Below are 23,111 nucleotides of genomic sequence, written 5' to 3'. Positions count from 1 at the left end.
AAATGCTGCAACCAAAGTCTGTATTAATGCCCAATGAAAGAAAGGAACCCATTCCAGCTGCATCTTGGGAAATCATTAAAGGGTTAGTTCACCCAAAAATGAAATTGATGTCATTAATGACTCACCCTAATGCCGTCCCACACCCGTAAGACCTCTGTTCATCTTCAGAACACAGTTTAAGATATTTTATATTTAGTCCGAGAGCGTATCCAAGTGTATGCACACTTTACTGTCCATGTCCAGAAAGGTATCATGAATCAATACGCTGATTGACAACCGTTTGAATCTTTATTTGAGGATTGAACACAAACAAGGAAGAGAAGACAATGCTGAATAGTCGTAGTTTTTGTTATTTTTGGACCAAAATGTATTTTCGATGCTTCAAGAGATTCTAATTAACCAACTGATGTCACATATGGACTACTTCGATGATGTTTTTATTCCCTTTCTGGACATGGACAGTAAAGTGTGCATACATTTGCATACGCTCTCGGACTAAATATTAAATATCTTAAACTGTGTCTGAAGATGAACGGAGGTCTTACGGGTGTGGAACGACATTAGGGTGAGTCATTAATGACATCAATTTCATTTTTGAGTGAACTAACCGTTTAATATCATCAATTAATCCTGACAGTTGGCCTATTGCAAGAGGAAGGATACTTTAAAGAAGGTGTGTTTCCACAAAGTGTGATACAAAAAATGAAAGGGTGTTTTGATCACCTCAGGATTATTCCATCAACAATTCCAATGTATAAATAACTGACGCTTTTGTTCACCAGCCAAATATATAAAATATTATATTTAGAGAGACAATACATAACACCACTGTTCAAAGATTTGGGTTCGGTAAGATTTTTTAAAAAAATTTTTTAAAGAAGCCTCACCACCACAGCAGATTTTATTTGATAAAAATTACAGTAAAAACATTAATATTGTGAAATATTACTATAATGTAAAATGGCTGTTTTCTATTTGAATAGATTTTAAAATATAATTTATTTCTGTGAAGAAAAAGCTGAATTGTCAGCATCATGTTCCTTCAGAAATTATTATTCATATATGCTGATTTGGTGCCTAAGAATAATGTCTTATTATTTTTAATAGTGAATGCAGTTTTCAGATTTGTAAAACTGATTTTTTTTTTTCAGGATTCTCTGATAAATAGAAAGTTTGAGCTCTTTTGTAACAATATAAATGTTTTTACTGACACTTTTGATCAATTCAATGTTTAAATAAAAGTATTTTAAAGTATAAAGTACAATTAAATCCAACAACTGTTGTGCATGCACACATTGCATTTAATGGGATGTTCCCCCCCAAAAATGATCTTTGATTTATCTTTGCATTGTCCTTTTTTACTCACACTAGTGACACTGAAAGTGTACTGAGACAGGGGGTTCTCAAAAAGCTCCAAAAAAAGTTAGTTAGACAACCCTTTTGTGCTTTCATACACAATCCATTATTGTGTTATGACTTTTGGCCACTAGGTGGCTGTAGTAGTTTTGTGCGAGGAGCTGGCTGTAGAAGAAGTACTGGCCTCTGGTCTGGATGATCCGTTTATTACAAAAGGTCCCTTAGTGAATGGTTTTGTTTGTTAATTTTGCAATAAATAATAATAATAATAATAATAATATAAAAAAAAGGGTCAATAATGTCAATGAGGCATTCAAACACATGACAGACAAAAACTGGGGGGGGGGGGGGAAGCCACACACAAAAAAAACGTTTTTGTCGATAAACTATAATGAATTAAACTTGCTCTCCTGAGGTCTTTTTCCATTCAAAGTTTCTGAGAATAGTAAATGAACAATCAACAAAACTTTACAGAATAAACAAATGACTGAATCGGAATCACAGCAATACACATTCTCTTTCGTAGTTTCACAAGAGAATTCAAGGTCATGACGAACCATTTGGCAGACGTTCCTAAAACAAAAAGATTTCTTTGAATCAGTCACAAGTGAGTAACTCTAAACATCATTCCAGACACACCTCTGTCACATGACTGCCTTCTCTCTCATCAGTATGCCAGTTAACGTTAACGGATTGTATGTGAAGTCACGGCTGGAATTCTAAATCAAACAACCAATATTCATGTGTACCTTGGGAAAATAATCTCCGCAGCAGCAGATCGCTTCATGTTTATTGTTGGTGTTGTAATCACTATGAGATTCTGCTTTCAGTAAAGGTTGTATTTAATTGATCAATAGTACTGTAAACCCATTTAAAATGCTGCAAACAGTTTCTATTTCAAATGAGTGCTGTATTATTTTCAGATATTATGCATTCAAGCAGCTAGATTATTAAAATACTATAACTGCTCATGCTTTCTGCAGTACTTGCGTTATTGGATTGTATGGCTCTTCGAACAGAAGAATAAATTGTATGGCTTTTCAAATAATTTATATAGTTAAAAAAAGGTTATTTTGCCCCTTTGAATCTCTATTTTTGTTATTTATCAGTTCCAGATGTGTCTTTTTCTTTGAAACTTAGCACAAAAGCTTGGCATCCCAGAATTTTCTCTTCACTGTTGCAGATGAAAATGCTGCTTGGCATGCACTTTTCAATAAAGCTGCCATCTGAGAATTTTGATGTATCCATGTTTTCACAAAATACAAATGTATTTGTCCTCTTGTTATTGTGCACCTGGACCAACCGCATCTATCTCTGTCTGGGTGAAATCCAGTTTGCTTTACCTGTTCAAGAAATCAGCACACACACACTTGGCCCCCACAATGTAATATAAACAAGGGCGCACGCACGCACGCACGCACGCACGCAAGAATATGGTTTGTTTTTGTGAAATGTGGGGACAGTCCATAGCCGTAATGGTTTTAATGTAACAAACTGTATTTTACTTACACTGCCCCAGCCCCATCACAGGAAACATTCTGCATTTTTACTTTCTCAACAAAAAAACAACAAAAAAAAACTCATTCTGTATGATAAGCCTTTTGAAAAGTGCGGGCATGACCAATGTCCTCATATTTCACCATCTCCTTGTAATACCTATGTCATACCCATGTCATTATACACATTTGTGTCCTCATATTTCACAAACACACACGCGCATACACACAATGTAGAATAGCCTTCAAAGAACAGATTGTGTGTCTGAAACCAAAAATCAAACTTTAGAAAAACCTTAAATATTTCCAAAACTTGCCATCGACTGAAGCCTGATCTTGCATTACAATTTCCACACTTCATAAATATTATAGTAATAATCATATAGCTCCGATTGTAGCACCGGACAAGACAGTCTGCAAAAGTGTGGATGTACTATCTAATCTAGAAGCAGCAGACTCCAAATCCCATTTTAATCACACTGACCATAATCCTAATATCGCTGTAGTTAGATTATCTACTCAGTGGGGATCTGGGCACACTGGCACCCACAGAAATGCTCAATGCTGCGTGATGCATGGGAGATTATATTTAGTATGTCATGAGTTTAGGAACCATGTTTGGATAAAGTATTTCATCAAATTAACCAATGTGTGACATTTAGCACTTTTATTACTATGGCGAATTACTATCAGAGTGTGTTAAAAACTGGTTTATGTAGTTTATCTGTATTACTCAGTATATTTTAGTTTAAATAAACAGTTACATTAAGACAAAAAGGATCAATTAAAGGTGAGCTCAGTAAATTGGTGTTAATACTGTATCACGCATAAGCAATTAAGAAAGTTTTTAGTTAACAATGGATTTGTAAAAATTCACAGTCAGTCATGATTAATTTATTACGCAAGCAACTGTGTCCATTAACAGGTGGCAACAAAGATAGTCAGTAGGACAGCACTGAGGAAAGCACTGTGGGCTGGTTATGTGATCTCAAATGGTGGCACTCTCTGGTGGCCTGCTTATTGTAAAATAAAACCGCTTTTATTAGGATACTGATATTACAGCAGTGTTAAAGGGTTAGTTTAACCAAAATTTTAATTATTCAATAATTTACTCACCCTGAAACAATAGGTGTATATGACACTCTTATTTCAGCCAAACATAATTGGATAAACATTTTTTTAAATTTTTTAATATATTTTAAAAAAAATAGACTGGCTTCCTAGCTTTATAAAAAACATCCATCCATCATAAAAGTAATCCATACAGCTCCAGGGGGTTAATAAAGGCCTTCTGAAACTAAGAGATGTGCTTTTGTAAGAAAAACATCCATATTTATAACTTCATAAACTATAAATCACTGGCTTCCGGTAATGACCGGTCTAGCAAGTCTTGCTCTGGTGGAAGAGTGACCTCTAACCCAAGGCACATCAACGGTAATAACGTTATCGTTATTGGAGTTTTTCCTTCTTTTCTGAGTTGCCTTTAAATCGCTTATGAATGTTTGTGAGGCCGTGCACATTTTGAATTAGCAGCAATTGCTTGAATGGTGGGTTCATTATTATTCTTAATTAACTAAATTATTTTTATTTCTTTAAAAATAAAATCTAAATGACAGTTGGGGGTGTCGTGGTGGGCAAGTGATGTAATTGGTGATGCGGCTGAACACTGTGGAACACCGGTAACAAAGACTATTGCAGCAAGCCTAATATATGGGTAAGTAAATTATGGGATAATTTAATTTTTTTGGATAAATTAACCCTTTAAATATTCAAAAAGAGTTTCATTATTGAAATATAAATGTCAAAAATAAAGACTAACAAACATTGCTTATAAAAATATATCAAAATGCCTGAAACCTACCCTAAAATATAAATGAAAGCCGAAAATATAAATATAAAAGCTAATTCACAATACTATAATAGTGTATACATAATATATAAATAACACTGAGTGCATTAGATGCACGTTCTTAAACCAATTACGCTTGATAAGTTGACATGAATGGCTTAAGCATAAACTGACTGACACGGCTAGGTTTTTGCCCATTACCCCGATTTCTCTTACCCCGAAGTGTCCTCCTCACTATGGATTTTAGCAGATCCAATATAGTATATGGAAATATATTGCAAACTCCCATTCTTTTTTTTTTGACCCAAGAAATGATAAAACATTTAAAATGCTGAATCTGATGAGATGGATAATATATGAGTCCATAAGTTTTTCACTTGACATGTTGTAATACTCTTTGATTTTGAATGCTTTATTTAACATCACAACAGAGATAACAAATGGAATATTGTGAGTCAGTTACATGAATGATTACGTTTCGACGTCACTACAGGGAAATAAACAGATTTATCAATAGTCTTGTAAACGCAGCTTACCCGCATCGCAAGGTTATTGGTTTGTACGTAAACCGGGACAACTGGTTATTTCAATAAACTTATTTTTTTGAGTTATCAGCCTATCGGTGTGCATGTAATTTGCAAATCTCCAATGCTTACTGTATGACAAGAGTCTTCATCTCATGTAAGTGTACGTTATTTTATACATTTTTCAAAAGTACTGTTCATTTCTTTGTAAAAAAGTATTTATTTAAACCTACTTAATTATAAATATATGCATAAATTATAAACGCATACAGGTGGCCTTGTTCCATTGTAAATGCTACCTTCTCTGTTTGTCCAGAGCCTTGGTCATGCCAAACTAAACAGTGTATTCCATCTCATCCCATGACCTCATAGTTTCAAATGAAGTCAGCATATGCAAAACAGGCACGGCCCACAAACTCAACAACTTCCTATTTCCTCATTTCACAGTCTAACTGCTATTTTGGTTGGATTTTACCCATATATACAATCCCTTTCAAAAGTACACTGTTAAAAGCCATGGCACCCTCTGCTCTTTCCAAATTGTTAAGATGGAGGAGCATTGTTCGGCAGGGTCAGGGTGGTTTTGGTCCCACAACCCAGTGATTTGACAAAACACGACAAAATTGTAATACAGTTATGAAGAATTATGACTATTACATCCACCTCAACAGGTTTTTAAAGCAACATGAGGGTGAGTGGAGTGATCTAACAGCATTTATAGTTATTTGTTGGCTATGAAAATACACGTTATTTACAGTTGGGGTTAGAAGCCTGAGATCACTCTGTAAATCTGAGATTCAAATGTATTTATTTTATAGATTTTTTGATGTCCTAGATTTAATGAAAACCTATTCAATTGGCCCAACACCAAAAAATGACCAAAGTAAAATACATTACCATTCAAAAGTCTGGGGTTGGTAGGATTTTTTTTTTTTTACATTTTTTGAAAGAACTCTCGGTTCAACTTTATACTAGCTGTGTTTAACTACCATGTATTAACATTGAAAGTAATCATTTAATACCATTAACTTCTTGTGTACATGTTTTTACACTGTACTTATATTTTAAAAAACACCTGCATGTAATTACAGTTGTAAATATTTCTGTAAATAATTTAAAACAATCTATAATTAGACTGTTGACCTCCCCATACACTGTAAAAAATATGTTCAATAAGTTATGACAACATATGTTTTTACATTGTTTTAACTCATCAAAATAAGTTAAGCAATGTTAAACTTGTTTTTATTAGTTATACAAGATGTAACTCATTTTTTAAAGTCAGTTTAACATAATTTAAGTTGAAATAACTTAAACATCCAAGTTCAAAATTTGCCTTTTTTTACAGTGTACCTTTTAACTCGCCTTAAACCTAACCAAACTTGTCAGTAACCGTACCCATATCCCACCTCAATAAGTGTTTTGCAAAACAATATGAACACGAAAAGTACATTTTTTGAAAGTAAGTACATAGTAGTTAAAGCTGCACTATGTAATTTTTCAGTCCGCTAGAGGGCACTTATTCAAAACAAAGGTGTAGTTTGATGACACCAAGTTTGAGTTCAGAATCTTGGGAAGTGATTTTTCACCTCACAGCTGGTGGAAAATCAGGATAGGCAGAAATCATGTTCATGGAAAGTAATTATTAAGCATACTGTAGTATGAAGCAGAGAAGGATCGAATGTTGAAAGAGCTGAGCAAGGCCGCTGGTGTGATTGTTACGCACCACACCACTCGCCATCAGCTGGAATTTTAATATGACGGGACACAGTCGACATTTCTACTTTTCTGATCATGAGTATGGGGTAACGCAGCTCTGTTTATCATATTAGATACATTTAAGTGTGTTTAAAATGATGCAATTGACAGGCGACTCCCTCAGACGTCTTGGTTCTTTGGTTAAAACTACAATTTTCTCATAATTTACAAATAGTTGGAAACATTTAGGATATTGTAAGAACTCAACTGAACAAAATATATAACACTGGCCTGGTGGTTTTAGGATATTTTACAGCAAAAATACTACATCGCACCTTTAAGGACACCTAATATCAAGTCTGACTGAACTCGCTTATATAATCAAATATTACAATTTAATATAACTTGTCCATTTATTTATTTTTTGGAGACCATGCTCCTTTTTTCAGGATTCTTTGATCAATTGAATAGAATAACTTATTTGACATAGTCTATGTCTTTACTGTCACTTTTGATACATTTCATTAATTAGAGGCTTTGTAATTAATTAATCGAAATTAATTGCATTTTAATTGCATATAAATATTTGACCTGAGAACAGTGAGAACTAATTTTTCACATGGATTTTTAGTATACCATTGAAAAATGGCATAATACATAAGCTTAATCAACAAAATATTGTTTATTTATTTCAGTCCAGCAGACCAGTGCAATGTTTGCCATTAAGTGTAGCAAAAGCATATTTGCGATATTTGAGGCTCGATGTGCTGCGGTGATATGCAAATTACTTGTTGTATAGCTTGCACACAACCATGCTCTTGTTGATGCTTCCATCCTTTCGCTTTTTAAAACAAAATTTCCCATCCACGGGGCCAAGCAAAGCAGTCTCATCAGCTTCTTCGTAAATGTTCATATATAAATTATATATATATAAATTAGTGGTGGGCGGTTATCGGCGTTAATGTGCTGCGTTAACCTGTGACTCTTATCGGGCGATTAAAAAAAATAACACCGTTAATCTATTCTCAAAGTTGGGTTGGGAGCTGGGTCTATACCAGCGTAAACTTTGTTTAGTGCATAAGAGTCCTGCCATATGTTCGAATATGTACAGTCATTTTCTATGTCATCACCTGCGTGTAGAACCAGAAGGTGCGAATGAGAACTCTCGCGCGCGCTGTGAGAAGATCTGTCTCTGTACACTCATCTGAGAGCGCGAAAACGTCTCAGCGCGAAAATATTGAGTTATCTTTCAAGTCTTGCGCTTGTATGGACAAACTCACACAAAAAGTTTGCCAACATGTCCATCCTGTTGAGTTTCCAAGCAGACATGAATATGCCTTAAGTTAACTGTATACAGTTGAGAAAGACGACGAATATCCCTGCATTAGGTTTTAAAGGGGCATTAACCTTTACTCTGTTTAATGTCAAACAAAAGATAAGGGCATCACACACTGCTCTTGATTAAATAGCTTGTGTAGGTTTAATAAGGATTAATCTTTAATTTTAAACAGTGAAATATGCAATTATTTTACATTTGATTACTTTATTCAATTTCTCTACCTAAAAACTAACGTTAGACCTAAAAACCTAAAAAGCATTATTTTATTAGTATCTTTGCTCAATAGTATTTATTTGTGCTGCTGCTTGCATTTAAGTTATTTGTTCTTATTTTATTTATTTTTATTTGACAGTAGGTTAGTCTTTTTTCCCTGAACATAGCAAATACATAACCGTACCGAAACTGTGAACCTAAAACTTGATACAAACCAAACCGTAAGCAATCTGTACCGTTACACCCCTAGTGTAACGTATGTGAGCACACATATTCTGAAAGCCTTCATCAGAATTCAGATGAGCCATTTTAATCTAGATTCATTTTATCTATGCCCAGCTCTAATAAATAAATAAATATATACATACATACGCACACACACATTTCAAACGTTTGAATTGTATAGAAGTTTAAATAATCTGGCTATTCAGCCATTTAAAGCCACTCTGAATGAGATTCACACCTCTTGTGAAACATCAGTCTGCCCACGCGTGCCCCACCTTCCACTGTGGTCTTGTTATCTGCTCTGTGTTTGCTAATTCTGACTCAGTCATGTCTTTCTGCCCACTGAAATGATCTGCTACAGGCACAGGAAAATACAGGAACATTTATGCACAACAAAATCACAGCTACAAATGATAACCTTTTTTTTATGTATTTATTTTTTCAAATGAGGGTTTAGGTTCTTGATTTAAACATTTACACGAATTATCACAGAATGTTCCTGAATTCTTTCGTGATTACTCTATTGGAATGCATCAATCTAACTGAATGAGAGCTGTTTAACAATGTTAGCCACTTATCCCAGATTGCCTAATCAGTCCACATTCATATCCACACTACTGGAGATATGAAACCGACTCAATCCTTTTAATAGGGGCTTTCACACTGGAGGAACCTTTTCATAGTTCCTAGATTTATTGGCAGAAGTACCAGGATTTTGGCGTGTTTGCACCACAGGAACTAGTTCTTAGAAAATCCTTTTGGGGTAACTAACCCGGGGAGGAGATGGGGGTTGGGGGGATTAACCCAGCACAATTGGAACTACCAGTGATGTAAATGTACGCTGATTGGCCAAATTTCTTAACCGATTAGGCGGCCTTTAGCTTACATATTTATTCCAGAAACTAACTCTACGAACATGGAACATGATTATGTATTTCTGCTAAGCTAGCGACATTGGACATCAACCACACGACAAACGCTATTACTTTTCATATACTGTCTACATCCTTTTTATAAAATTTCTAACAATGTATTAGACATGACTGTTAAATATTAATGGTAAACTAATGAGGACTGAGAATGGGAGCACTATGTGCTTAGGCTCTAAAATAAAAGTCAGTCTGCACCAAAATAAAAGTCACAACAACAAACATGTCATTATGCCACTTCAGAGTTTCTACTGGCGGTGTGAATGCAAACGGGAAAATGTTCCTAGGGGAACTTTTAGTTCTTGCTGAACCACCCCAGTTCCTAGTACTAAGTTCCTAGAACTATCTAGGGTCTGAAAGCCCCTACAGTCATCAAACACAACCCCCCTATATCATCTAACATCTAAGTCACCTTCTATACCGCTTCAAACCAGCAGTAATGGCTGTGCAATAGATAAACAGAGGCAGTTTTTCTTCCTGGATGACATTGTTTGTTTAGCAGTTATCCTGTAATGCGAACAAACATACTTAGCGTTGCCCACATATGCCAAGCTGAGACAAAGAGGACAGTGTTTGGCATACAAAGAAGTGGACTGACCAGCTTGCTCCTCTTCAGCTGCAATGGGCCAATTTGAATTGGACAGAGAAAAGATGTCTTTCACAATGTAAATTTTACTATACAAGTACAATAAAATAAAAACGAAATTAGACCTGTATGGCTTAATGGCTTAACATCAAACATGGTTCTTCAGAGACCACATTGTTTTAAGTGTTGCTGTAAACAAATGCATACACTGTTAAACAAATGCATACAAAGAACCAAAGTCTTGAAACCCTGATAACAATCAGACCACGTGAATCAGGACCAAATCACTTCATTTGCATCACATATACGACACACGCTCTCTACCCGCTCTCAGCCCGCATGCAAATCTACTGCATCAGATAGAAACTTCAGAGAGGGTTGTCAGTGAAAACATAGTGGCTTCTCACTTTAATGTCAGCCTCTGACTACGTCAGTAGAAATAGGAAAGGTGGCCGAGTACAAAAATGCACAATTTGATGTTTCAATTACTGGAATAATAAACTAAACTAAAATAACTTGATAATCAGTGACGTACAGACATGGACTGGATCCATTAGCACTTTCACTCTTCAAACAAAGTATCGTGTTCTTAATAGTGTATTTTAACAAACTGAATGATTAGCAATTACATTTACACAAGAATCTAAAAATTCAATGTCAAATTAGTAAGAAATGTCCACCAACAGAAAATAATACATTTAATCACGTTTTTTTTAATTAGTTGAGAACCAAAAGTCTGAGACCAACCATATTGAAAAATATACCTGAGAATAAAGTTGGATTTTTTTTACGAATTTAAAAAAAATACAAAAAGCTGTCGTAAAATAAAGAAATATTTAGGATTCTAGATCTCTAATCAAATAATCAATTATCAATATCACTAATAGTAATAACAGCTAAGCACTAATTTGTGACTAATGAAATATGTACTGAAAAAAAATTATTCCAATTTAAGCTGATGATACTATTTGTTTTATATATGTGTGTGTGTGTGTGTGTGTGTGTGTGTGTGTGTGTGTGTGTGTTTCTAATCATTGTGTATATGGTTAAAATACTTTCACTATATAGCTGAAATGACAAATAAATGTGAAACCTATTTTGTTTTATTTTAGCTTTCTATTCCTCTTTCTATTCCTGTTTGCTTATAGGTGCTAGAAAGCAATCTGGCAGAACAGGATCTTCAGGAATTCAACGGCTCCCTCAGCATCAGCTAAACTAGTGATGCAAACACCACCAAACCCCAACGGCTACACTCACACGCTACCCACCTGACATACATTGATTCACTGGTGTTTCTACCTAGCAGAGCAATACAAATATCGATGGGAAAGCAAATAATCCTGCTCAAAATATTCAGTGCATCTTTTTTTATGAAACAAGAACAACAGCCAACAACCACAAATATCTTTGCACAGAGAGGAGGAAATGTCAAAAACCTTGTTTACACCTGACATTAACACCAGTTTCTGACAACCTGCCAATCAATCATTGTGCTAAAACAATGATTCTAATAAAACTTACCAACTATGATTTTAACAAGATGATAATTGGGACTTAATAACTAAGCATTCTGCTCAAAATGTCACATCTGCAATGAAATAAGAATAATTTGAAAGTATATTTGGATAATAATGAAATAATTTGAAAGTATATTTGGAAGAAACAACCTGTTGACTGCAAGCGTGCTTAAAGACAGGCAATAACTCTGGCAGTGAGTTATGGATGTATGATGTCACAAAATCAGAGGCCGTCTTGAAATTTGTATTTGCGAGGCAAGTTAGGTGAAAACAGAATGACCACTTGTGATCAGATGCCCCAAGATTTTATAATCAGGTGTAAACAGGGTCTAAAAATAATAGTGAGGTTGTGGATAAATTACCTTTTCACCACCAGGCTGAGTGTCTTGTGGGAGCCCTTGACTAGGCAGATGGCCTCTTGTCTGAAGCCGGTGAGAGGAATGTTGTTGATGTTGATGAGTTCGTCTCCAGCCTGCAGTCTTGCGGTCGCGGCCTTACTGCCTTCTTCCACCTGTGACAGACACAATACACCCAGGATCAATCAAAACTCAGCGTTTCATGGCCATATATCACCTACAAATGAATAGATCTATACAGAGAGCACTCTCTTTGTTCTGAGGCTGAAATCAATCAATGACAATATTTGGTCGAGCATTCACCTTTTGTAAACAACTTTAGCCTCTGTCAGGTAGTGCAGTGTGGTTCAGATAGGGGGCAAAAATCTGATTGTTTGGCATATTCAACTTAAATCTGTTTAGGAAAATTTGATTTTTTTACACATCCAATCAATTGTTTTAGTTGTTTGGGACTTGATTATTTAATGCATGTCATGTTTATGTCATGTTATGTCAGTGATATTTTTGCTTACGGAACTTTTTACCCTAAAAACTATATTGCTGTGTAGTGAATAATAAAACACAGTATATGAAAAATATGTAAAACAGTTATGACTACAACACATATTATTCAGTATCATGGTGTGATGTCACGATTGACATAAGCATATTTTTGGTCCATCATTAGATAATATTTGTTAAAACACTATTTCACAGTGTCCTTGTAACATATTACATTTACTTACTATAGTTATAACAGTAAATTATGCATAATTACATGCAACAAACAGCAAGTACATCTAGTTAATCAATATTACTCAGAAATCAAATATATAATTAAGGTGTATATAACAATGACACCTTAAAATAAAGTAAAACCCAATATTTTGCCGAGTGTGTTTTTGTGCTGGCCTTGTACATTGACTGGAATGAGACATGATGTAAATTTACAGAAAGAGTAATTGAATCATTCACTCCTTTTTGAAAAAGAAGGGGGAAAAGCAGTACTGTGTTACACATTCATAATGTAATACATTCAGTACTGTGTGTTGCTCTGTGTGAGCAATGCTTTTGCTCCGGTTTTGTTTGGAATTATTTTTGTTGCCAGTATATGCAGTAAATGTGTGGACTATCAACTAGACATGCGCCGATTTTCGGTAATGCGATATATCAAAAATGAGAGTGTGGACAACCAGTCCTAAAGATCCAATTTGAAAAACAAATCAGATGTATGTGCACTGTGAACAAGGTCCTAGAACATTTCCCTAAACAACTGCACGCACTCCAGTGCCAAATATAATTGTTGCTGTAGGTGTTTTAGCCTTAAATGACCAAATGAGAAAGGCATGTTCACCTTTTTAAATCAGCACAGGGGGGCAAGTCATAAGCTTTCCAGATAAGCACTTTACCTCCACAGCAGAGCTAGAAGCGAGTTAATCATAAATATTCTGTCATAAAGAGCAGATTTCAGGAAACATGTAGCCAAATAAAGGGTTTGGTCTGAAGTAAAGTAAATTCCTGACATGAAATGTAATGCTGCCCTATCTTCCAGTAAGCCAGTTATCTGCTATTTGAGGCTTTACCCCAAAAGTTGATCACGACTGTTCATTATTTACTTTGCAGGTATGTCTATTACTCATCAAACTTGACCCTTTCTGGGAAGATAATATTCATTCACAGACATGTACTTTTATGATTACATGGTGCTATTAGCAGTTTTCTAGGTCAACTTTAAGCTCAATTGGACAACAAACCTTGAGTTATAATTCATGCAAGCTTTATCACCAGCTGTGGTTTGATTCAAGTGCCAATCGGCCCTATAATAAACCATTTTAAGGAATATACGTGCTTGGTCAAGAATGCACAAATGTGGCTATCCCTTTGTTGTATGCAGTCTTCCCTGCATTTATTGTTTTAACAGCAGCAGGACTCTGTGACATCCGGACTCGAGAGCCCCCCTGAGAGTTTATAAAAAAAACTTTAAGATGGCCGAAATAAGAAGCACTTAGAATAACCTCAAATGTTAATGTTAAACAGGCTCGCTATTGGGTGCCCCCCTCTGGCATTCCGCACCATACTGAGAGAATAAATGACTTAGAACAATGGAAATGTTCACAAGAGAGGTATCAGACCAACATAAGCATAGCAAACGCTGTTGGATCATCAGGAATGTGGGGTGTTATTTAATCAGAATGTGAGCTAAAAGCAGAGATGAGAGTAAAAGAGAGACATTTTCTTCTCAGTGTCATGCATATGCATGACAAAAAATATCTGCAGAGTTCATGACTAGACCTAGACCATGAAAATATTGTCCAGTCCGGTCAGAAGTACTACAACACTCCAGGAAAGGAATAGCCACATGACTACTATCATCTTACAGTTAAATAAAACTGGCCTACAATTAAACAGTTACAATTTCATTATAATTCAATAAAACAGCTTTAAAGCCTGGATCCCACAAATTAAGGACAAAGCTTTTTTTCTCTTTAAATGTTTTATGAACTTTTTAATAGAGCTAATGAGATTAAACTAAATGTTATTTTAATGAAAACCTCATGAAAGATACATATAATTGTCTTACATAAATTAGGTGTTTACTATATATTACAATATTACTATATTACAATATACAATAAAAATATTACTATATTACAATAAAAATATTATTGTTTTTATAGGGGTAGTTCGACCCAAAAAGTTTACCATTTACACACCCTAATGTCATTCCAAACCTAAATGAACTTATTTCTGTGTAACATAAAAAAATAATAATTTAAGTGTTTTTTATGTCCATCCAATATTCAATGGTAGCCTAACTAAAATGGCTTGGTTGCCAACATTCTTCAAAATATCTTCTTTTGTGTTTCACAGAAGACAGAAAGTCATACAGGGTTGGAAGGACATGAAATTGAGTAAATGACAGCAGCATTTAAAAGCAGTAAATTTACTTTGCTGCATCCTTGCTCAAAATCAGTGCTTTACTGTCAAGTACATTTCTGTGTGACAAAGGTGAAATATTAAGTTTGTTTTCTGCATTTGCAGTAAATTCGATAATATCCATCCTTATTTTTCCCTGTCCTAGTTTTTCTTTATTTGCTTGAATTTAAGCCCTGAATCCCAGCAAAATCATTCACGGGAAACTCCTGGGCCGGTTGGGCCGGGTTTGCCAGTGTCGATTTTTAGCCCCAGTCCAGCCCTGCAATACTCTCTACCAAATTCACTTTTCAGTTAAATGGTACTTTGATCGTTTTTAAAGAATACTGTGGTATTACCAACACATCCAAAATATTATGGTATAAACCTTTGGGATGACAGCAAATTAGTTCAACTGCTTCAGGACAACCCAGAATATCAAGCTAACGGCTCTTATACTGGGGAGTCAGCTACCGAATCACAGTGAAACCAAGACTTTTGGACAACGGCCTGGCGTCAAGAAGGGCAGAAACTCCAGGAAAAACATCAAGAACAGACTGAAATTCTGCAGGAAGTTAAAGGATTGGACAGCAGAGGACTAGTGCAAAGTTATATTCTCTGGTGAAGCCCCCTTTCAACTGTTCTAGAACATTCTGTTCAGGGACATATAGAAAAGTAATTGCCCAGAGAAGAAAAGGCCAATGCTTCTGTGAGTCCCGTGTTGTGCAGTGAAGCATCCTGGGACCAGCCATGTGTGGGGTTGCTTTTCGTCCAAGGGAGTGGGTTCTCTCACGATTCTGCCCAAAAACACGGCTGTGAATAAAGAATGGAATAAAATTGCTAAACTTCTCCCCCTTCTCCCATCGATCAAGAGGAAATTTGATGATGATACATGCATTTCCCAGCATGATGGAGCACTGTCACAAGGCAAGTGAAGTGACTCAGATTATTAGATTAAAATTATAGTCAACAGATCTAAATCCCATAGAGAACAAGGAGAGTCCACAAATTGTGATCTCTGAGCACTAATAAGGCGGGACTGGATCGCCATTAGATTTGGCACAGAAATCACCCACCACTACAGTTTTTCCCCCCTATAAATATCAATATTAAATCTATCATCCAGTCCTACTCCTATTTTTAAGTCTATGCGTCAAATCAATACCATTGCCTTTTCTGACCATCCATCCATCAAACCGCTTATCGTTTCTAGGGTCACGAGAGGCTATCCAGGCATCTCAGGCCGCAGGTGGGGAAACATGTCTCTCCAAATCACCTATCCTGCATCTCTTTGGACTATTGGGGAAAACCATGCCGACACAGGGAGAATCTACAAATTCTGACAGGTATCATAGTATATTTTGCAATATCTAAGTACTATCTAAATACCATGGTAATAAATGGCACCACTGTGTCATGCGCTAACCACACCACTACAGCTCCAACAACCAGATGGTATTTCTAAGGAATTTTTCAAGAGCTTTAAACAAGCTCCATGACCTGGCAGTCTCAGCAAGGGGTCTTGAACGTAGGGTGGGGTAAGGGAAGGATGTGGCACAGAAGAATGTAGGAGTTCTGCTGACTAGTGTCCTGTGCTCTATGCTGACAGAGCACTAAGGTTTATAGCTACTGACTATCCTGCTGTGCCCAACACACACACACATTTCCATGTTTTATGAGGACTTTGCATAGACAACGATTTTTATACTGTACAAACAGTATACTGCATCCCCTAACCCTAAAACTATGTGTGTTTTATATTTTCAAAAAAAAAAAAAAATTACAAGCGGTTTTCCTCATGGGGACCAAAAAAGTCTGTTCTATATGTATTACTATCCTCGTGGGGACATTTGGTTCTCATAATGTAGGGAATATCAGGTACACGTACACACAAACAATATTCAAAGTACAAATGGTGATTCAAGAGACATTACCTCTCCACAATGGTGCCATTATCAATCTTGACAATAAGAGTACGTACAATACACACCGGGAGCTATAACAGGACTCTGCCTGTAAAGAACAATACTATGACTAAGGGCTTTTTGTTTCCGCTTAACTTGATTGTACACAAAAAAATTTGAGTCAACTCCAGCTACAACAGAAGTGTTCAACTGTACAGATTAAGCTCTTTTGAATGAACATTGTATCCTAGCAAATACAAAAGAGCATTACATTTCTTGTGGCTTAGTATTAGGAATGCTAAATTCTTTCCCCTCCAGGCAATAAAAAAAAAAACATACAAAACAACAACATTTTCAAAAACATTTCAAAAGAAGTTTGCTGCATTCCATATATCGACACTTTTAAAGTGAGTTAATAAGTGTGTTTCAAGGGCATATTTAATGTAGAGGTGTGCGATATCACGATTTTTGATGTGAACGATTAATGTCCCCACGATCTGCTTTTGAATAAATATCGTAGTATTGTGCTAAAGCACACATTCTGTCAGTTGCAGTTCTGGCACCTCTGTCCCAACATACAACTTGATGTACATTTATATAACTTTAACGCAGAGGAGAGGGTTACACTCACATGACATTGCAGTTAATCACAATGTTATTTGCAAGCATTTTAAAGCTTTGCTGGTTAAACATCTTATTTGCTTGCTGCTCTGACATGCATTTTTCTTTGAGTGTGTACACCTGAAGCACGCACGCGCACACTAAAAGCCTGTCAAAAAGCGTGAGAGTTTTAAACTAAGTTATCTTTCTTGCATAATTGCGCATGAACTGTCAAATACACACAAGGTTTACAAAAACACAGTGGGTTATGTCTTAAATGAATACAAACAGATGGGAGAAAGCCGGATGCATTTCTGTACATTAGATCCATGCATTAGGTTTTAAAGTGACAGCAGCCTAATAAATCTGCTGCCGCTTGTCATTAATCCTAATCAAACAACACAAGACAAAAAGAAAAATCACTTTGTTAAGAATCAGTGTGTATATTATATTATATATTTATATATATATATATATATATATATATATATATATATATATATATATATATATATATATATATACACATACACACATACATACACAAACACACATACATACACAAACAAACACACACATATTATATATATATATATATACACATATATACACACACACAATTTGTACAGTGAAGTCTTGTTTTATTTTTTACAAAATATTTCTTACTTGTATACTGCTGCGAAATATACCTAACTGTTTAAAAAATTTTATTTGTATATTATTTTTTATTTGTAATATGAAACTTTGTTCTTATTTTCAATAAAAAGCTAAAATAATGTAATCCCCACTACATTACTTTGGCCTAAATGGTCTGTCATTATTTTTAATTTAAGAATTTGCTACCTTTAAGGCTACATTTTTAAATAAGGGCATTAGTAAGTTTGGCTGAACTGCTCAGTCCCTTACAAAATAGTAAAACCTACACCTACCTAAAGTATCAAAAGATTCAAAATATATAGTAAGGATGAAAGATATTTTGGTACAGCAGACATGCTATTTAATTAATTAATTTTTTATTAGTAAAATCACTTCTAGCGTTTATTTTTTATTGTTTAATTTATTTAGACAAAATAATACAGAAATCAGCCATTTATTGTTTAGGCAATAAATGGAGTTCTCCCATACAAACCAAAAGTCAAATGCTTCAGAGATTTAAACAGAGCTGACAATCTCAACAACACTGATGTGGAAAACAGGAGAAACATTGGCCACATCGATACAGTTAGAAGGCATTTTGATCCACAAATCGCCAACATTTACCAAGATTAACTGTGGTAACACTAACTGAAACCATGGAATTGTGGCAGAAACGTGGGATATTCATATATAATTTAATTCTAATATTTATTATTAATGTAGATGATATAATGTAGATATATTAAAGTAATAAAGTAATAGTATATAATTATTACAGTATTTTTTGTGTTATTAAACTACAGCAGTATGTGCATTTGTATTATACTCAAGCTACTGTCAAATGTGCATTTCTACGAAACAAAAATGTAATAATAAGGCGCCATAAGGTCCCCTGTTTGGCAAACGTTTGCCAAGCTCTCATGATAAAATGTGTGGTTTCTGGAACTTTTACTCAGGAGGAAAAATATGCCTGTACTTTTACTCAGGAGGAGGAAAAATATGCCTTTAATAAAGATTTGCCATTTATCGTGAAAATTATCAATATCAACATCAATATAGCCCTAGTTCTTAATACAAATTACAGTAACAGAGCAAAAACTGCTGAATAAGGTACTTTTGCCCATTTAGTTTTGTCTGCTGGTTATCACCATCAATCAGCAGTTTCTGATCCAACCGTGTATCGTGTAAATCGTGTAAATGTGATTGTAAATCCGGTGAATGGGTAATAAACAGAAAGCAAGTAAGAAGCCCTCAGTTTATAAATAAAAAAGGTGGTCAATCTCTAAAGTGCAAGCTCACTGAATTCTCAACTCTCGCAAAAACTCAACTAAAAAAAAGCCGTCTTAATTGTACAATTAATATCTTATTTACATCTTGCTTGCATTTAGTTGGTTATAATGAAGGGATTCACAAGCATATGGCTCCCGTACCTTGTGCGTTTTCAGTGGTCTTAAGCAGATTCTGACTAACTTTCTGATTAGCACCTCTGATATGATTCATCAACAGATATGATTGTATACAGTGCTCAATGCTCTATAGTCCATTTCTTGTTATCACAATCTTGTGATTCATCTCAGCGCTGGTTTGATGTAAGGCTTCAAGAAAAAAATTATGGGAAAAATACTTCCAGATTCAAGGCTGCTCATAGTGTTCAGACCACAAATGGCTGTCATCTCCATATCTATGGACAGCCTACACAAAGTGGTGTGTCTCTTTAAACAAACACCATTATTTTCACAGTAGCCTTTGGCAGTTTAGAGCACTCTAAACAATGGATGCGTGCGCATGCGTGTGTTTGTATTGAGCAATTTCTTCGAAAAGATAAGAGCAAAGGTCTTGTAACACTTCAAAACATGTAAAGTAAGGTTAAATACCCTTTCCTGATACTTCTTGAACATGAACAGACATGTATTGCAGAGTTAAAACTCAAGCTTTTTTGAAAGAAACACTAATAAAAGCTTGTCTAAATCCCTGCCAGTCCTCAAGTAAAGTAATTACTGTAAAATAAAGGCTATCATTAACAGACTTTTTTTTTTTCTAAGGCTTTCAATATGTAGGTGAAGAGCCGTCCACATCAAATTTGCTCTCAACAGGTCAGGGCATGACAGACAACTGATGAATCCTATTGACAGCAAATAGGTTTACCAGTGCTCATTAAACTGCTGGCCTTTTAGGGTCTGTGTGCGTTGAAAGAATGCATAAACGAAAAACAAACACAGGCGGCGTTTGAATGGCAGTGAGCCATTACATGGTGAGCGGCTACATGGAGTGTGAATGCAGTGTAAAACAGGATTATCAGAGTTTATTGAAAGTAAGGATTTAAAATAAATGCAATGAAGACCTTTGGCAAATAAACAGTATGAGAGGAATGAGGGGAATTTTAATTCGTTTCATTTTTCTGTATAAATACTTTGTTTAAATAAAGCTGCTTCCTGCAACCCTCTTTCACCTAATGTTTGGACAAGAAGGCAAAAACAATTAGGCGCTCTTAAAAAAAATAGACAGGAAAAATCAGGACACTTTCTTGACATGCACGTTACACTTGAGTGGTGCTTTTTGTGCATTCACGCGTTTGAAGCGAATTCGCATCTACGCCCGAGATGAAATATTTGAACTATGGTGTCAATTCGCACCACGTTAACCAATGAGGAGCCTGCTTGCTGCTGTCACGTGATAAAGTGACTTGATAAGAACCCTGCATATAATTAAAAAATACTGTTATTTTGTCAATAAATGTAGTTTTAATGCTTTTCAGTTGATAATGTAGTTGTTTAAAGCTAAAATATGTGGTTTACTTATAAAGACAGTGCCTATTTAAAAAGAATACTCTTGTGTTTTTGGAGTTGTGAGACCCAGGTGATCACCGGGCGCTCAGCGCTCGTTAACCCCGGCAAGAGCAGCCTTTCCTCGGCCAGTCCTTCTGGCGTTTGCCGCTGGCTCGGATGTCTCTATAGATGTTAAACATGACAAATAATTTGTCTTGTGTACATCTAATTGGTGATCTTTGGTCCAATTAATCTATTGTTGCCTACCAAATCATTTTCACTGAGGGCAAAGTGAAGTTTCATAACTTTATGTTTTATTTAAAATATAAATGCAGTGAAGATAGTGTGTTGGCTTAACCACGTGTGGCTGTTAATGCTTATATTTTTTGAAAATGAAAAGAGGCAGAGTGGTGTTTTAGGACATATTTCATCTGGAGCGCCTTTAACACGCATCTATTTCGCTTCTTGATTTCTATGCGCGTCGAATTTGCTGCGGACGCACGAATGGATTCAAGTTGTTCACGCGTCAAACTAGACGTGGTAGACACGATTTTGACGCTCAATTTGCGTTTGGTGTGAACGCAGCGTAAGAAATGTGAAAAATCAGCCCAGAACTACAAGGGAGGAGCTGCTCAATGACCTGAAAAGAGCTGGGACCACCGTTTCCAAGGATACTGTTGGTAATACACCAAGACGTCATGGTTTGAAATCATGCATGGCACAGAAGGTTCCCCTCCTTAAACCAGCACATGTCCAGGCCTGTCTTAAGTTTGCCAATGACCATTTGGATGATCCAGAGGAGTCATGGGAGAAAGTCATGTGGTCAGATGAGACCAAAATAGAACTTTTTGGTCATAATTCCACTAAACGTGTTTGGAGGAAGAAGAATGATGAGTACCATCCCAAGAACACCATCCCTACGCTGTGAAGCATGGGGGTGGTAGCATCATGCTTTGGGGGTGTTTTTCTGCACATGGGACAGGGCGACTACACTGTATTAAGGTATGCAAGATTTTGGGGAACAATCTCCTTCCCTCAGTTAGAGCATTGAAGATGGGTCGAGGCTGGGTCTTCCAACATGACAATGACCCGAAGCACACAGCCAGGATAACTAAGGAGTGGCTCTGTAAGAAGCATATCAAGGTTCTGGCGTGGCCTAGCTAGTCACCAGACCTAAACTCAATAGAGAATCTTTGGAGGGAGCTCAAACTCTGTGTTTCTCAGCGACGGGCCAGAAACCTGACTGATCTAGAGAAGATCTCTGTAGAGAAGTGGGACAAAAATTCCTCCTTTTACCTCTGTAATTGCAAACAAAGGCTACTGTACCAAATGTTAACATTAATTTTCTCAGGTGTTCAAATACTTATTTGCAGCTGTATCATACAAATAAATAGTTTTAAAAAAATCATACATTGTGATTTCTGGATATTTTTTTTTTAGATTGTCTCTCTCACAGTGGATATGCACCTACGATGACAATTTCAGATCCTCCCATGATTTCTAAGTGGGAGAACTTGCAAAATAGCAGGGTGCTCAAATACTTTTCTTTATATATAGGCCGATATCCGTGTTTAGTAGCTCAGATTTAAAGTCAGGCATGTCCACGGGCAGCCCCGTGTTATTGGTACGGTGGAACATGCTGCTGCCACATGAGAAGGACATCAAGCCAAAACTTTTGGAAGATTCAACAACAGTCCTGGAGGCTTAAATTCGGATAATTTAAAGTCCTATGTATGGCCATATATTTACTATATAATACCAATAAAATATGAAGTGTTGCTTGTTGAAGGGTCGCTTTGCAGTTAACTTTAAGGACTGTAATCGAAAACTAGCAGCAGCTTGCTTGCTAACATATTAGCCTTAATGTTTTATGTTTTGTTTTATTTTTCTGTTTAGTCAAAAAAAAATTACTCATTGGGTGCATTGGGTAGAGAAGGCGACAGCTCTCACAAACACTGTAGCGTGAATAAGGGTTACTCCATCCCCCTCAAAGACAGCACTGTGCTCGGAGACCTCAAACGCAAGCCAAAGCGCCTTCAGCTGATACTGTAATAATATACTGCCGAAACAGATTGGGCAGATTTCCACATTTGTCTTTGCACTCTGGAGAGCGCCAAATGCATCTATTTACAACGTGTTTTTGCAGTGGTGAGTGATGTAGCCATTCACATATAGTTGTGATCTTTTGAACGCGATCAGAATCTCACCGTATTCAGTGCTGAGTTA

At 35.9% G+C, this 23,111-nt stretch overlaps 1 protein-coding gene across 4 annotated transcripts in view; it reads right to left on the bottom strand.

Moving 5' to 3' along the window:
• Positions 1 to 23,111, bottom strand: part of shroom2a (shroom family member 2a) — a 56,341-nt gene that overhangs the window by 25,782 nt on the left and 7,448 nt on the right. For all 4 annotated transcript variants that reach the window (XM_067459733.1, XM_067459738.1, XM_067459732.1 and 1 more), the window contains one exon: positions 12,095 to 12,243. In XM_067459733.1, coding sequence (XP_067315834.1) covers positions 12,095 to 12,243 — 149 coding nt within the window. The remainder of the gene's footprint in view (positions 1 to 12,094; positions 12,244 to 23,111) is intronic.

Source organism: Pseudorasbora parva, chromosome 12, assembly GCF_024679245.1.
Source record: "Pseudorasbora parva isolate DD20220531a chromosome 12, ASM2467924v1, whole genome shotgun sequence".
Classification (NCBI taxonomy): domain Eukaryota; kingdom Metazoa; phylum Chordata; class Actinopteri; order Cypriniformes; family Gobionidae; genus Pseudorasbora; species Pseudorasbora parva.
Note: the sequence above shows the minus strand (reverse complement) of the source record. Positions and strands in the feature narration are given on the sequence as shown.